At 46.4% G+C, this 14,515-nt stretch overlaps 1 protein-coding gene across 6 annotated transcripts in view; it reads right to left on the reverse strand.

Annotated features, from left to right (window-relative positions):
• Positions 1-14,515, reverse strand: part of SLCO4A1 (solute carrier organic anion transporter family member 4A1) — a 64,885-nt gene that overhangs the window by 12,344 nt on the left and 38,026 nt on the right. For all 6 annotated transcript variants that reach the window (XM_075901079.2, XM_075901080.2, XM_006126183.3 and 3 more), the window contains 3 exons: positions 13,578-13,668; positions 10,077-10,198; positions 8,488-8,599 (listed from right to left, as the gene is read on the reverse strand). In XM_075901079.2, coding sequence (XP_075757194.2) covers positions 8,488-8,599; positions 10,077-10,198; positions 13,578-13,668 — 325 coding nt within the window. The remainder of the gene's footprint in view (positions 1-8,487; positions 8,600-10,076; positions 10,199-13,577; positions 13,669-14,515) is intronic.

A 14,515-nucleotide genomic window follows, 5' to 3' on the forward strand; every position in this document is an offset into this window, starting at 1 on the left:
TATGCGTCATCCCAAAACAGGAAACGTACAAGGTCAGTCAGAATCGCCAGTCTGCAGCTGCTGCTTGAACTGCACACGTAATTTAGTTATTTTTGTGTATTATGTGAACTATTTAGACTAGTTTTCTTCCATTTCCGAGGTCATTTTGGTATTTTTAGGGTATAAAATGGGTTTCCAGGAATGGAACCACCATTTATTACATTGCGCCGATGGGAAATAAAGGTTCGACTTATGACGGCTTGACATACAATGGTTCTCAAGGAACCAATTAGGCCATAAGTGTGGGGGTCACCTGTATTTCTGCAGAAAGATGATCCAATAAGTGATCCTTCTCTTTGATACAGAAAAAGCCTCAGGCTTGCTGGACAGTCTCAGTTCTTCTTCCCTGTCTTGGATATTGAATTAGAAAATCTATGTTGCTTTCGGGGGATTTGTTTTTCTTTGGTAAGTGGCTTAAAATTCTGTCATCTACTCTATATCAGCGTACCCCCATGGCTCCCTTTTCAATGTATGATGGGAAATGGAAAGTCCTGCCAGTAGCAGTTTGGAACAAACTGTCTCTCTCTGGAATGATAACAAGTGATGTCCTCAGCAGAGCTCGCCAGACATTCAGCTGATGTGTGTGTGTTTCATGTAAAAAGTCACTTGACAATTGTTTACAGCTTTGGTAGCAATGTGATATGGGGACAAACCTATTGCCATGCGACTCAACATCAAAACTGTCTGTCAAAACTTTTGATGGACACCAGGCAGGCGGGCAGGCCAACATCCAGCTGCTGCCTAGTGCTTCTCAGTTCCTCGGATAGCTGGTTCCCAGGGCTGTCTGCTCCGGTTCCCTGAGCAGCAGCCATTCCATGCTACCTGACTCCTCGGAAGCTGAAAAATTCCATTTCAATTCTCCCCAAATGGAAGTTTTCATCCAATGATACATTTCAAATTGCTCCCTTTTGATCCTGCATTGAGATTTTCCCCTTCCCAAACAAACCAAAAGATTTTCAGTGGGAGGGAAATTCTGTTTCTAGCCAGGTCTAATGTGGAGTCTCTGCATCACACATTCAGGCTGTGTCTACACTGGCATGAATTTCCAGAACTGCTTAAAACGGAATACTATTCCGTTTTCAGTTTTTCCGGAAAAGGAGCGTCTACATTGGCAGGCTGCTTTTCCGGAAAAGCCCTTTTTCCGGAAAAGCGTCTGTGGCCAGTGTAGACGCGCTTTTCCGGAAAAGAGCCCCGATCACCATTTTCGCGATCGGGGCTTTTTTCCGGAAAAGACTACTGGGCTGTCTACACTGGCCCTTTTCCAGATCAGTGTTCCGGAATAAGGACTTATGCCCGAGCGGGAGCAGAATAGTTTTTCCGGAATAGCGGCTGATTTTGTACAGTAGAGCATCGTTGCTTTTCCGGAAATTCAAGGGCCAGTGTAGACAGCTCGCAGCTTATTCCGGAAAAGCGGCTGATTTTCCGGAATAAGTGGCCCAGTGTAGACACAGCCTCAGGGTGTTTAGATATTCCTAAGTTACTATCTATCTCTGTGTCGTACATGATTGCTACATACCCAAACAACCAAGGGGGAAAAAAAGAAAGAAACCCCCCCCCAAAAACCCTATAATGTAATTTCATGGGACTCTATTGCAACCATTCTAATTGTTAAAATAAGTTTTAGTACTTGAATATTCTTCCAGAGATGACCTAATCTCCCCACCCCTTTGCCAATTATTTCCCTAAACTGTAACATGAAAGAAATTAACCTGCATGACTTCATTTTATTTGAAAGCACAATACCTAATCCCTGGACTAGAAAACATGTGACTGGTTGTGTTTTCTGTGTGACTGCTCCCGTCTTCTACACTCAAGAGAAAACAAAGCAGTAGGACATCACAGGAAAGCCATTTCTGACTGCAGAGCAAAGAGTAGAGGCCAGATCCTCAACTGGTGTAAAGCAAGGTCGCTCCAGTGATGCTATTTGTGGATCTGCTTCATCTTCGATTACTTGCACATCGAGGGACTGGTCCTGACAAGAAGCATCCAGTACAAAATCTTTTGGACCCAGTGCAATTTCTGCACATCTCCTGAGAAATCCTGCACATCTCCAGCTCTTGAATTTACTGGGAGCTAAGGAAACTCACCAACTCCCAGGGATAAGCCCTGCTATATACTAAGGTTTGATCCTGCAACCCTCACCCAGATGGGTAACCCTTTCACATAGTCATGGTGGCTTAACTAAGGCCACAAGCAGCATTAATTCACCTGTGCAGAATAGGGACAGTGATAGGGATTTAAGCAACTAGTCTCTCCCCACCCTTGCTACCTCTATCAGAGAGAGGCAGCAAGTGGGAGGAGCAGGAGCTGGTGCTGGGGGGAGCCGGCTTTAAAGCTGGTTCCCCCTAGCACCATCTCTGCGGGGAGCAGGGGAGATAGAGGCATAGAGGGAAATGGCGCGAGTGGGGACTGAAGCAGTCTCTGCTCGCACCGATTCTGTTATGATTCTGCTTTCGAAATGTACAAGAGCCCTGGCGAATGTACAAGAGCCCTGCCGTGGCTCTTGTACAATTCAAAGGCTGAGGAACCCCAGGGAGCACAGGGCCTGTGGGGGTGTCCCCACTGGACCCAGGCTCCCTGCGGGGCTTCTGTTTTTGAAATATACAAGAGCCCCACTAGGGGGTATGTCTACACTAGCTCGTTAATTCGAGCTAGGTAGGCAAATCAGGCAACAGGAGTTGCAAATGAAGCCTGGGATTTAAATATCCTGGGCTTTATTTGCATGTTCCCGTCTGGCCGCCATTTTTAAATCCCTCTTAGTTCGAAAGAACTGCCCACGGCTACACGCGGCAGTTTAAAGTTAATCCGAACTAAGTCCTTAGTTCGGATTAACTGTTACTCCTCGTGGAGGCACCCTCATCAACTAATCGAATAGTCGATGTAAATCCTATTGACTATTTGACTAGTTAATTAATCTAAATTTAACATCCCTAGACAGTAAGCTGCCCCGGCATTCACTGTCTAATTACATTTTAATAGCTCAATCACATGCTCCTTGATCTCTACGCTTATGTTTGCATCATCTTGGTGCGTGGGGGACTTTGCCTCTTTTGAAAGGCTTATTGTTAAAAAGCACCAAAGGCAAAGCAATGAACTTTTAACTTCCTCCCTCTCCAAAGCTAATACAGTGTTAAAGCTGTGACACAAACTTAAGCAGGCAGGTAATTCAAAGGGAGGAGTGTAATATTGACTGCGGCCTTTTGTTTTGGAAATCAGTGCAGGCCCGATAAGCATCAGTTTTGTGAGGACTGCTTTGTATGAAATTCCCCTTCTCTGATCAGTCCCAGTAAATTATTTATCAAGTATATCTCTTGTATATTGTTTGAATCTCTTACCAGATCGACAACACTTTTTCATGTGCACAACCAATACAAATCTGCAGAGGGAAGTCGAAAGAAATGCTTCCTTTAACAGGCCTTTGTGAACCAGCAATCAAGCCAGAACTCACTGATGGATTATTTCATCCTATTGGCTTCATTCCGGGTTGTTGCTGGCTGCAAGAACAGCATCATTTTTTAAGCAGCACATGATTGCTGAGGAGCAGGAGCAGACTGCTTGGACCACATTGAGTGGTACCATACTCAACAGGCTTTTCCACTTATTTCCAGTGGAACCCTCTTTCTCTATGGAAATGGAACAGGAGGAAATGTGTCAGAGTCCAGCCTCTAATTAACATGAAACTGACACGCCTGTAACATGAAACTGTCTTTGCCCTTTTAACTGGCACATCAACCCATTCATCCAAGGCTGGCGCATTCACAGATGTGATCCTTGTCTCTAGAACAGCATCCCTTTAAGGCAGTGGTGGGCAACCTGTGGCCCATCAGGGTTCTATGTGTGGTCTTCGAGACATTTTGTTTACCGTTGCCTACAAGCAGGGTTGCCAGATTCCTCTGGTTTCTATCCAGGTGATTTTCCCCCCCTACCGGTATTAATAAAGTGACACCCACATAAAGCACGAGCATGTGAAGTAAGGTGCATGCTGATTGCATGTAACAGTGCACCCAATCAAAGTGCTGCTATGGTTCAATCGGCACACCCAGCAAATTCTAGGTACGCCAGTACAGTGAGCAAAACTACCCTGTCCCCGGAGACAATTTTGGTTATGACAATCTTGGAGCCCACTGAGATGAAGAAGGGCCACTCATGCAGTCCACTTGCTAGCCTTGATTTCCCAATACTGCTTTAAGGCATTTCCCTCAAACCAGCAAACACAGAAGCATGTAGAGTTGTTGTTGATTTTTTAATAAAAAGGGACAATTTAACTCCATTTTTAAGAGCATAAACATACATTCACGTCTAGATTGGCTCTTACTTTATATGATCTGGTTTGCCCACCTTTAATTATTTGCTATGTGTTGTCCAGGAACTAGGTACATTACCAAATGTTCAGGACCAATGAACTGCTCCTGCTGCCTTCACTCAGGCAAAACCTCCCTGAGACAAACTGGAGTTTTGTTTCAGTGAGGCATGCAGAGTGTTTTTAGCCGCAGCTTCCGCATAATTATTTAAATGCAGGTTTTGAATTTAATTTCCTTGTGGAGAGTTATGACCTCCGAAAATGGCACTCAGTCAAGAATGTCAGTTAATAACAAGGCTGAAATCGGTTCAATGCAGAATTCTTAGTATTCTTCACAAAACCTCCTTAACCCCTGGTGAACTGCTTTGGTGTCACGCTATGTGAATAGCTGCTTAGAGTCAACAAAAGTTGGCTACTGTATGAGGTAAATTCTACTGTGCATCTGTTTGAACCCTCCTTGTCACACACAGAGGAAGTTAATGATTCTAAAATTTACAAATGATCCGTAGCTTCAGTATGAGGATTCTGCAGCACCTAATACTTTTGTTTGCGGTGTGGGGGTATAACCTATTGACTAGCGGCACCTAAGAATGATTCTTGGAGAGGCTGAAGAAGTAAACACATAATGGCTGGTGGTGTACTTTTTCATAGAAGCTGAGTATATCACAACTAACAACTAACTCTTGTACATTCAGTTAACACAGAACTTCAAACATTGTGAGCAATAACATCGTCTGGTAACTCCCAAACTTTACAAATTGGTATCTTGTAGCTTTATTGCCTGACTCTTTCTGTCTCCCACGCCCTTCCAGAGAAATGTTAACAGCACAGAGAAATTCTAACACTCAGTAGTAAATGTGTGGCATGTATCTTATTTAGGTCATTTGTTTATTGACATTTCCAGGAAACTCCTCCCAGTTAAATTGAATTTTGGCCTGTGTAGGTGGCTACATTTACATCAGAAGCTAAGGATGGATTCACTTATCAAGCTAGTGTGAATATAAATAGCAGTGTAACTGCAATAATATAGGATGTGTTTAAATTACCACATTAGGTTAATTTTATGTAATTCAACTTTTGAGCATATAATTTAATAAATTCGATTCTGCATGTGCCTACTTGGTGGCTGTGGTCGATAGAGCACCTCTTCACTGCCAGGGGCTGTATAGAATCAAAGAGTGATGCACTATGGGTAGCTAAACTATACCCCCATCTCTGCATCAGATTGGAATTCTGGACAAGGGTTCCAATGCCTCGTGGGATGAAAACATAGTTGTGGGTGGCAATGGGTATGTGGCGCCCTCCTACCATGTCCATGGCTCTCAGCCAGCCTTGTCCTGCGGTATGCTTGTCTAAGTGTCTTTATTTTCACGTGGCATTACTGCGTGTCCCTGGTGCAGCCCTTAACCACCAGGCCCTGTGCAATTTTGGCATAGATATCAGTGCTTCTTTTGCTGGTTCGGAACTCTGCCTGCATAAACTCTCCCTCTCCCCCCACCTCAACAATCAGAGCCAGTGTCCCCTGTGTGCTCCCTGCTGGAGGCCTTTATGATCCTGGGCATGCTCTGTTGGGATGAGCTCTCCACGCTGCTCCAATGGGAAACGAGCATTCAAACATCCTCAGGGATTTTCCTGTTTGCCTGCCTTGAGAGCACTGGAATTCTAAGTGCTCACCTGAGCATTCACACTGGAGCACTCTGGATCGCCACATGAGGCCAGTAACTCCAAATTTATCCTTTTCAGAGAGGACATGGTTATGGAAGAAGAACGGCTGTACTGGGTCAGACCAAAGGTCCATCTAGCCCAGTATCCTGTCTTCCACCAGTGGCCAATGCCAGGAGTTCCAGCGGGAATGAACAGAACAGGGAATCATCAAGTGATCCTACTCCTGTCACCCATTCCCAGCCTCTGACAAACAGAGGCTAGGAACAACCTTCTTATCATCTTAGCTAATAGCCATTGTGAACCTATCCTCCATGAATTTATCTAGTTCCTTTTTGAACCTTGTTAAAGTTCTGGTCTTCACAACATCCTCTGGCAAGGAGTTCCACAGGTTGACTGTGTGTTGTGTGAAGAAACACTTCCTTTTGTTTGTTTTAAATCTGCTGCCTATTAATTTCATTTGGTGACCCCTAGTTCTTAGGTTATGGGAACAAGTAAACAACTTTTCCTTACTCACCTTCTCCATACCTGTCATGATTTTATAGACCTCTATCATATTCCCTCGGTCTCCTCTTTTCTAAGCTGAAAAGTCCCAGTCTTCTTAATTTCCCTTCATATGGCAACCGTTCCTAATCATTTTCGTTGCCCAATACAGTGTTTACACTAACCTTAATTTGAGGTGTGACTGTCACCTCAGGCTTTTCTCCACTTGTTCTGGAGGAGTACAGGGACTGATTTTCATAGCCCTTTAGGACAAGGGGAGGGACCCAGCAGTCTAGACACACTCACACACATTCGACCTAATGCTGAACTCATGGACCTAAGCTCGTAGTGCAGACCAGCCTGTAGACCAGGGTCTCCCAACCTATGGGTCGGGACCAAAAGGGTCGCCAAGTGTCTCCCCAGGTGGCTCTGTCCTCCCTCCTCCCCGCTGTTTTTGAATTGCGCTGGGTCACCAAGTCTTCCTGAATTGTCAAAATGGGCCCCCATCTGGAAAAGGTTGGGAACCGCTGCTGTAGAGAGTGGAAGCTGAGGAACGGCTGAGCTGTGCCCAGTACATACCCACCGGTGTCAGTTAGGTTTGTACTTGGCTCAGCTCAGCCACGCCTCCAATGTGCCAGCTATACTGTCTTGACCACACTGCTATGTATAGTCATGCGAGCATGGCAAGAGCTGGCGTGAGTGTATGTGAACCACAAGCATGGGAGTTACACTCCTCGGCTGTAGTACAGACCCAGCCTGGGTGTGCGCCTACTCAGAGACCCAGAGACTGGAATCCTGCACTCTCCCATGCCTATTTTCATAGCTGACTCGTGGTAGCACCCAGGAAATGCACCATCTCTCAGTGCCCCTACCAAATTTTAACAACTAAATGGGGTGCCCTTCATGCCCCCTCCCTGTTCCTCTGGGTCACAAACACTCCCTGCAGCCCCTCCTCCATCAGACACCAGTTGCCTACGGCTACTTTGCATCAGATGAGTATACAGGAAAACATGACAAAGAAGCTGATTGATACGACAGAAAGGAAATGGAATAAAATAAAAAGGAAACAGAGATAAACTCGGACAACAGGAAATAGATTCAAACCAGAGATATGGTGTGAGACTTGCCGTGAGAAAGAAAAGGGAACAAGGATGAAAATCAAAGGCATATGGGAGTTAAAATAAGAGGAAAATAAAAGAAAAGAGAAGTGAAAGATAGGGAAACACTGGACAATAACAAGTGTGCGTGATTATAGAAAGTGAGTGGTTTCTACAACATCACACCAATTTGTGGAGAAGAATCAAAAGATTGTGCTCCTGAATGGTGTTTAGATCAGTGTTTCCCAAATGTTTTGGTACCTGGGACCAGCTAGCTGCCTTCAGAAACTGTCAGGGAGAATTCAAGGACAAGCGCTGGTTCATGGACTGGTTGTTGAGAATCACTGGTTTAGACTACAGTGATGACTGGCATTAAGCCACCTGTCGTAAAACCCACACTGTAATATATCCCGGATGGTATGTGGTTCTCTGTAGGCACTAAACTGTGCCTATGAAAACATTCCTATGGGTAAGAGTTGCTGGAACACACGGTGATACTCCATGCACTGGACTATCAGTGAACTGGATTGTATTTCAAAGGCTGAAACGCAAACAGTTCCATGAATGTAAACCATCCCCATGTCAACAGCAGAGCTGCAGTTGGTGACTAACGTTCCTAGGTTCAGTCCTGGCTCTAGCACTGAATCTGGAAAATGAGGTGGATGGTACCTCCCTCTACAGGAACATTGTAGAATGTATGTCTGTCAGGTGTTTGGGGGGTGATTGGCTTGACCTTGTGAGGCGCGGAGTGTCATCAACTCAAGCTGATTTCAGTCGCATCCCTCAGGAGCAAGCCCCGGGTATTGCAAAGTATTTTAACTACGGCTGCCAAAAGCCAGCAGACACTTGGGCATTTCCCTAATTCTGGCAAGAGCTCTCGGAATGTCGCGCACACCCACAGCTCACCGTGGCAGATCTTTCACAGTTTTCCCAAAGTCGGGATCCGAGGCCGTTTCGTGGCTCCCGTCTTTCAGCTGATGAGCTTCGGAGACTCTCATGACGATGTAGCGCTGGGATCCTGAAAACATTGAGGTGGGAAATAGAGACTATATGAGAGAAGAGTTTATGTACTACACGAGGAGCAAATTCATGAGAGGGGGCGGAGAAATCATCATAGTACAAACCAGGTGCTAGTAGGACTCCACTCGTCAGAAAACGCTCAACAAAAATGTTCCAGTGTAAAAGAGGATTTTTTTCCCACTGGATATTTTTGTGCAAACACTTTCCCACTTCCTAACCAGCCCAACAGCGAGCAGTTAGTTGCCCAATTCTCTTTGAAATTAATATGAGTTGGGTTCTTGACTCCAATTTATGCCTCTGAAGCCCTCCCTCTCCTCTCTAATTCCTCTGTCTCATATTTATCCCCATTTTCCCCCTACTCAAGGGGTGGGGAACCTAAGGTCCCAGGGCCAGATGTGGTCCCCGGCTTGCTTGGATCTGGCCAATGAGATTCGGGGTTGCCCCTCAGCATTGGGGAGACCACTCTGGCACTCCAGCACTGCAGAGGGGCTGGAGCACATAAAATCTACTAGCCCAGGCCCTCCTAGGCTCTGGTATGCGAGAGGAACATGTGGAGTATCTTTCTCCTTCTCAGTCAGGGACCACATCAGTGAGGGTTGGGGGGAGGGGGTTGCCTCTCACTTATGTGTGGCCCCCAACTGATTTTTCTGTGGGTCAGCGGTTCCTGACCCAAAAAAGACCCCTGCTCTACTTATTCATAAGAAGCATAAAGGGGCCCAATAGAGAAAGACAACAGACCACTGGGAAGACAGGTGGCTGTGAAATAGAAGGTGTGAAATCAATGTCTATATTACACTTTAAAAAACAAGAACTTTTCCCCAGCCTGGTGTTTCCTCATTCATTGGCATGCATCCAAAAAGGGCACTACGTAGTCAGGCATATCTCAAACTAGGGGGAGACAGTGCGTAGGAGTGAGTGACAATCAAAGTATTATGCACATCTGCAGGACAGACAGAAAATGTCACATTAGCTCAAGTGTTCGGCAAATGAGAACAAAAGACAGAGACGAATGAATGGGAAAGGGAGGGGAGAGAAGCAAACAAAAGACTTAAATACATGGGTGAAATTGTATCCTGTTCCTTCCGCATGTGTATGCAGATATGTGGAGCATACAAGCAGAGTCTAAATCCCTGATTGCAAATGTTAGTGGCATGAAGGGACAGCCTAAATAGCAGGCTAATAGTAACAAACCAACGAAACAGGCTTCTGCCCCGCTGGAGTAATTAACAACTAATGATCAAAGGGTTTTTTTTTTTTTGTGCCAGCATAAAGCAGACAATTTGCATCGCCTCCTCCAACAGCCTTAATGAATCCGTGACACTGAACTGAGACACTAGGTTTGGATCACAGCAGTAGCGTGGCTCAGGCAGTCGCTCGGCTGACATAAGGAGTAATGAGTCACGGCAGCTGCCCTCCATTAAGAAGATCCCAACGTGCTCTGCCTGACATTACTTAGGATTTCATTCTTCACGTACCTGGCAGCCGGTGAGGATAACCCAGAATGGGGATGGCAGTGAGGAGGGCGGCGGCGCCAGCACCCAAGAACCCTATCCACCAGGCCCCAACCCAGAGCGAATGATCTGGGGTTAGATCAATTCTGCAAAAGAACAAGGGAGAAAGACAGTTACCTCACTGGAAAAGAAGGGCACAAGCTTGACTCTAACCCTGGCCTGGATCAGGAGTAGCAGGTGACATCAGGAGAGACACACCAAAGTAAAACAGGCACAAGGCAGAGGGCGATGTGCCCCCAAGTCTACGTGGTGCAAATGGCAAAATGAAAACGTGCTCTCCCGGACACTAGTATAATACTGGAGCAACGCCCTGGATGGCAAGGGAGAGTGCAGATGTAAACTGGTGCACCTGAGAGCAGATTTCAGGCCTTGAATTTTATTTCTTACTGAAAAATAAAACCACTGTGCAAGGGGGCTCTGTGCTATAAGGAGCTAGAGGAAAGTGAGCGTTATAATTGCAACATTGCTGTGAGCTACATGTTAACTTGATAGCCTCCCTTGAGTGAAAGGCCGGGGTGGAGCTGTGCTGTCCAGGGGAGGACAGAGAAAATGTATGGAGAGTCAGAGTGTGACTGTTCTGCTTTCATAGGGGAAGGGGAACAGTATTTCCCTGCTTTTCATAGAACAGCTTTCTCTCCTTTGGATAGTTCCTCTGGCTGACAAGTAGAGAGAACAGACTGAAAGCTCCTCCCCTCTCGGTGCCCCCTCGCCATGCACAGCTAGAGGTCAAATATCAGCCTGGCCCAGGCTCAGCAGGGAAATCACAGGGCATTACTCCCCCAGATTCCCCTGTACAACTGAATACGGTCTGCGACAATCCTACAAAACCAGAATGACGTGGCTGAGGGTTCCCAGCCTGGAGTCCGCACTCAATGCCAGGGTGAAACATACTGTCAGCCCTTGACATTCGCCTGTAAATCAGTCCCAACAAAGCGCAGTACAAAAAGCTAAACACGCCTTTGTATTCACCACCCTCCTCAGACCCTAGAATGGAAGCAAAGGGACCACTTTGCCAAAGAGCTCCCGATTCACAAATAAACTGCACAAAGAATGCTTCTGAACTCAAAGCAAATTCAAAGTCTGGGAACAGTGAATTCCGTCCGCAGCACAAGCTGCTTCAAAGCTTCTCCGAGCTCAGATGTTCCAAACAGTGTGTCTTATCACAGGAGGGGGTAAATTTAGTGCTGGTCTTTCATTGCTGGAATCAAAGGGGAAGTAAAGTCCCCCACCTTTTCCGTCTCTTTTTTGGTATGTCACCAAAGAGCAGAAGTCTGGTCCGTGCATTTGGAAGCAGCAGGGAACCGAGCTGAGAAAATAACATCAGACGAACTCCAAAGCGCTCAGCATTTGAGGCCAGATTTGCAAGAGAGCTCAGCTCTTGTCTAGACAGCTGAGCAGAACAGGCTGAATTCCACGCTTGACCAGCACTCCACAGGTCCCATTGAGACCAACGGAGAGCCCCGCAAATCCACGGATATCCGCTTTATATCTGCATCCGCAGATGGGGCTGCAGATAGCCGCTGCTCATTTATGCAGATACGGAGATGGACACACATTTTATATCTAGAATCCTGCACATTTGTGGATGTCCGCTTTATGGCCATGGGTAGCCGCACCCGCAGCTGATGGACGCAGATATCCACAGCTCTTTCTTGCAGATGCGGATGCAGATTCCACTTTTGTATCCACTCAGGGCTCTACCTATGGAGAGCCCACCACTTTGGCAACAATGTGAACGGCTGGGAACACTTCTGAAAATCTGTCTAGGACATGTAGGCACCGACAGAGGTGCGGAGGTCTGTTGGAAATCTAGCTGCTTCTTCTGGGGGCAGACTGGGGAGATGAAAGGTGTTGAAACTATTGCAACCAGGTCTCTAAAGTCTGGTGCCCCTCTAAGTAGCGCACACAAGCAAGTTTCTGGATGAACAAACAAGATATTTTTACCTGGCTACCTGAGCTTATGCTCCAATGTGAACTGGAGACTACAGACTGCCCCGCCATCTTGGCCAACACAATTTGTGTCTTATATGATCCCTGCTACTGTAGTGTCTCAGCTAGGGTGACAAATAGCAAATGTGAAGAATCAGAAAACTTTTTTTGGAGGGCGGGGGTGGGGGCGCAATAGTTTCCTATGTAAAACAAAGCTCCTGATGCTTGGACAATCCCAATAATATCATCCTAATCTTGGGACATTCTAATCTTTAATGCCTTTATCCTGTCAGATAAAGGAATACTGTCATCTTTATTCTCCGGAGGGAAACTGAGGCACAAAGAGATTTGCCCAAGGTCAAACAGGAAGGCCAAGGCAGAGCAGGCAACTGACCTTAGGTTTGTCAAAGCCTAGCCCAGCACCCTAACCACTAGACTATCCTGCCTTTCAGATCCATAGCACTGTCAACGACTCATTCATGACAATGAGCCTGAAAACATGAATTGTTTAAAACTGTATTTTTCTCTAAGCATTCATCAGTTCCAGGTTCCATTTTCATTTCTATTTGGGTCACTCTGCCTGTGTTCAAGAGCAGGTCAATCTTTTGCTACAAGACTTGTTGCCAAAAGCAGCAGCAGCAGCAATGACAATAAAATGATCCAATCCATTCCTTGGCCAAACATCACAGCAAAATAACAGGTCAGGCTCAGGGGTCGCTGTAAGCTGTGTGCTTGGGTGGCCACCTGAGAGAGATTCAAATGCCACCCAGCAGATGAGCAGAGTGCCCATAGCCAGCAGCGTGTGTTTTTAGTGGTGGTGCACATCCGCACACATGCCTTGGTGCACATAACAAAATTTATTCTGCAGAGGGATGGAAAAAATTAGAGGGACTATTGGCCAGGCTTGCTCAGAAAATGCTTTTGCAGGGACCATTCATCTGTTGCATGAAGAAAAAAAAAGGGCGGGGGAGAGGACCCAGTAAGCCAGAGTGACAGAGTGGCAATAGAGCATGGGTGTCTTCCTGGAGGGTCGCAGCGCTGGGCCAGCTGCCAGGGGAGCAGACCGGCGCTTGAAATTAAAGGAGCCGCAACAAAATGTCCCAGACAGTTTTTGCTTTTTTTTTTTTTTTTTTTTTTTGCTCAACCAAAGAAATCCCTGGGGGTTGTGAATTAAAAAAGGTTGAGCACCACTGCACTAGAGGACTATAGTGAGGAATAGTGGCAAAGGTAGCCATGCTCCATACACAATGGGACTCGTTCAAGAAATCCTCTTGCTCATCACAGCTCAGCTACCACACGTGCCAAACCACATGGACAATGTGCTTTGGCCTGTAAGGAATTCTTTTCTATTAATAAAAACCCACCCCCACACTCCTGCCCAGCCCACTTCCAAATTCACTGCTGGACAAAATTTCTCTGAAGACAATGGTTTCCCCCAACCCCCATTTCAGGTGCTCAAGGTTTTTGTCTGTCATATGTTTCAAAGCAACTGTGCAGCGGAAAGGAAAAAGAACAAATTTATTTTTACCAACTTACTGTCTGCCAATTTCAGTATAAATATTTAGAAACATTCCTCCTACCAGATAACCTGCTGCGGGCCCCAGTATGGCAGCAGTGTAGAAAATAGCTGAAAGAGAAAATAATCAGGGTTACAAGATCCTTCACATTTTACCAAAAGCCCTGTCCCTGCTCTTGCTTTTAGCCAAATGCAACACCTCGTAGAGTGGCAATAGGCATGGCACCGAGCAAGGGAGTGCTAGGAAAGTACCACGAGCTCAAGTGCAGCCCTGGAAGGAAGTGTGACTCACAAGGCTGTACCCAGGGTGCGGTGAGTGTGACATTTGACCCAGGCACAATACCATAGGGGCAGAAAAAGGGAGCAGAGAAATGCTGGGAAAAAAGGGGGCAGAGAATATGCTTGCTCATGCTGGGTGTTAAAAATGCATAGTTACAACTTGGGACTCACACACACACAGCTCTGGGTCTCAGCTCCCTCCTTCTGGGAGAGGATGTGGGCTGCAGACACTGGAAATCCGCCTTCATTTTGCAAGGCCGGATTCTGGACTGCAGGGGGCAGAACCGCCTGGCCAGCTGGAATTTCCAGCAGGCTGTCATGCTGAGCTAGGTAACGCTCAGATGAAAATATATTGGCTGTTAATTACAAGCTCTCTGGGTGGTAAAAAAAAAAAAAAAATCAATGGGATTCAACCCCCGCATCTCCTCACTCAGGGAACACAGTAATTTGCTGCGTGTCTTTACCAGCGGTGTATGTTCCCTACCCTGTCTCAGACCCATTGATGGGGAGCGAGGGGAAACAAAGGGGGAAGTTGCCCCGGGGCCTGGCGATACAAAGAGGTCTGGGCTCCCAGTGGCTGCCACAGTAGCAGTAGCTACTTTAAATTGCTGCCGGAGCACCACATGGGGCATTCCACGAGGCGCTAATGGCTGGGACGGGTGCTTTGCAGTCCAGGCAG

This window comes from Pelodiscus sinensis, chromosome 17 (assembly GCF_052426305.1).
Source record: "Pelodiscus sinensis isolate ZL-2025 chromosome 17, ASM5242630v1, whole genome shotgun sequence".
Taxonomy (NCBI): domain Eukaryota; kingdom Metazoa; phylum Chordata; order Testudines; family Trionychidae; genus Pelodiscus; species Pelodiscus sinensis.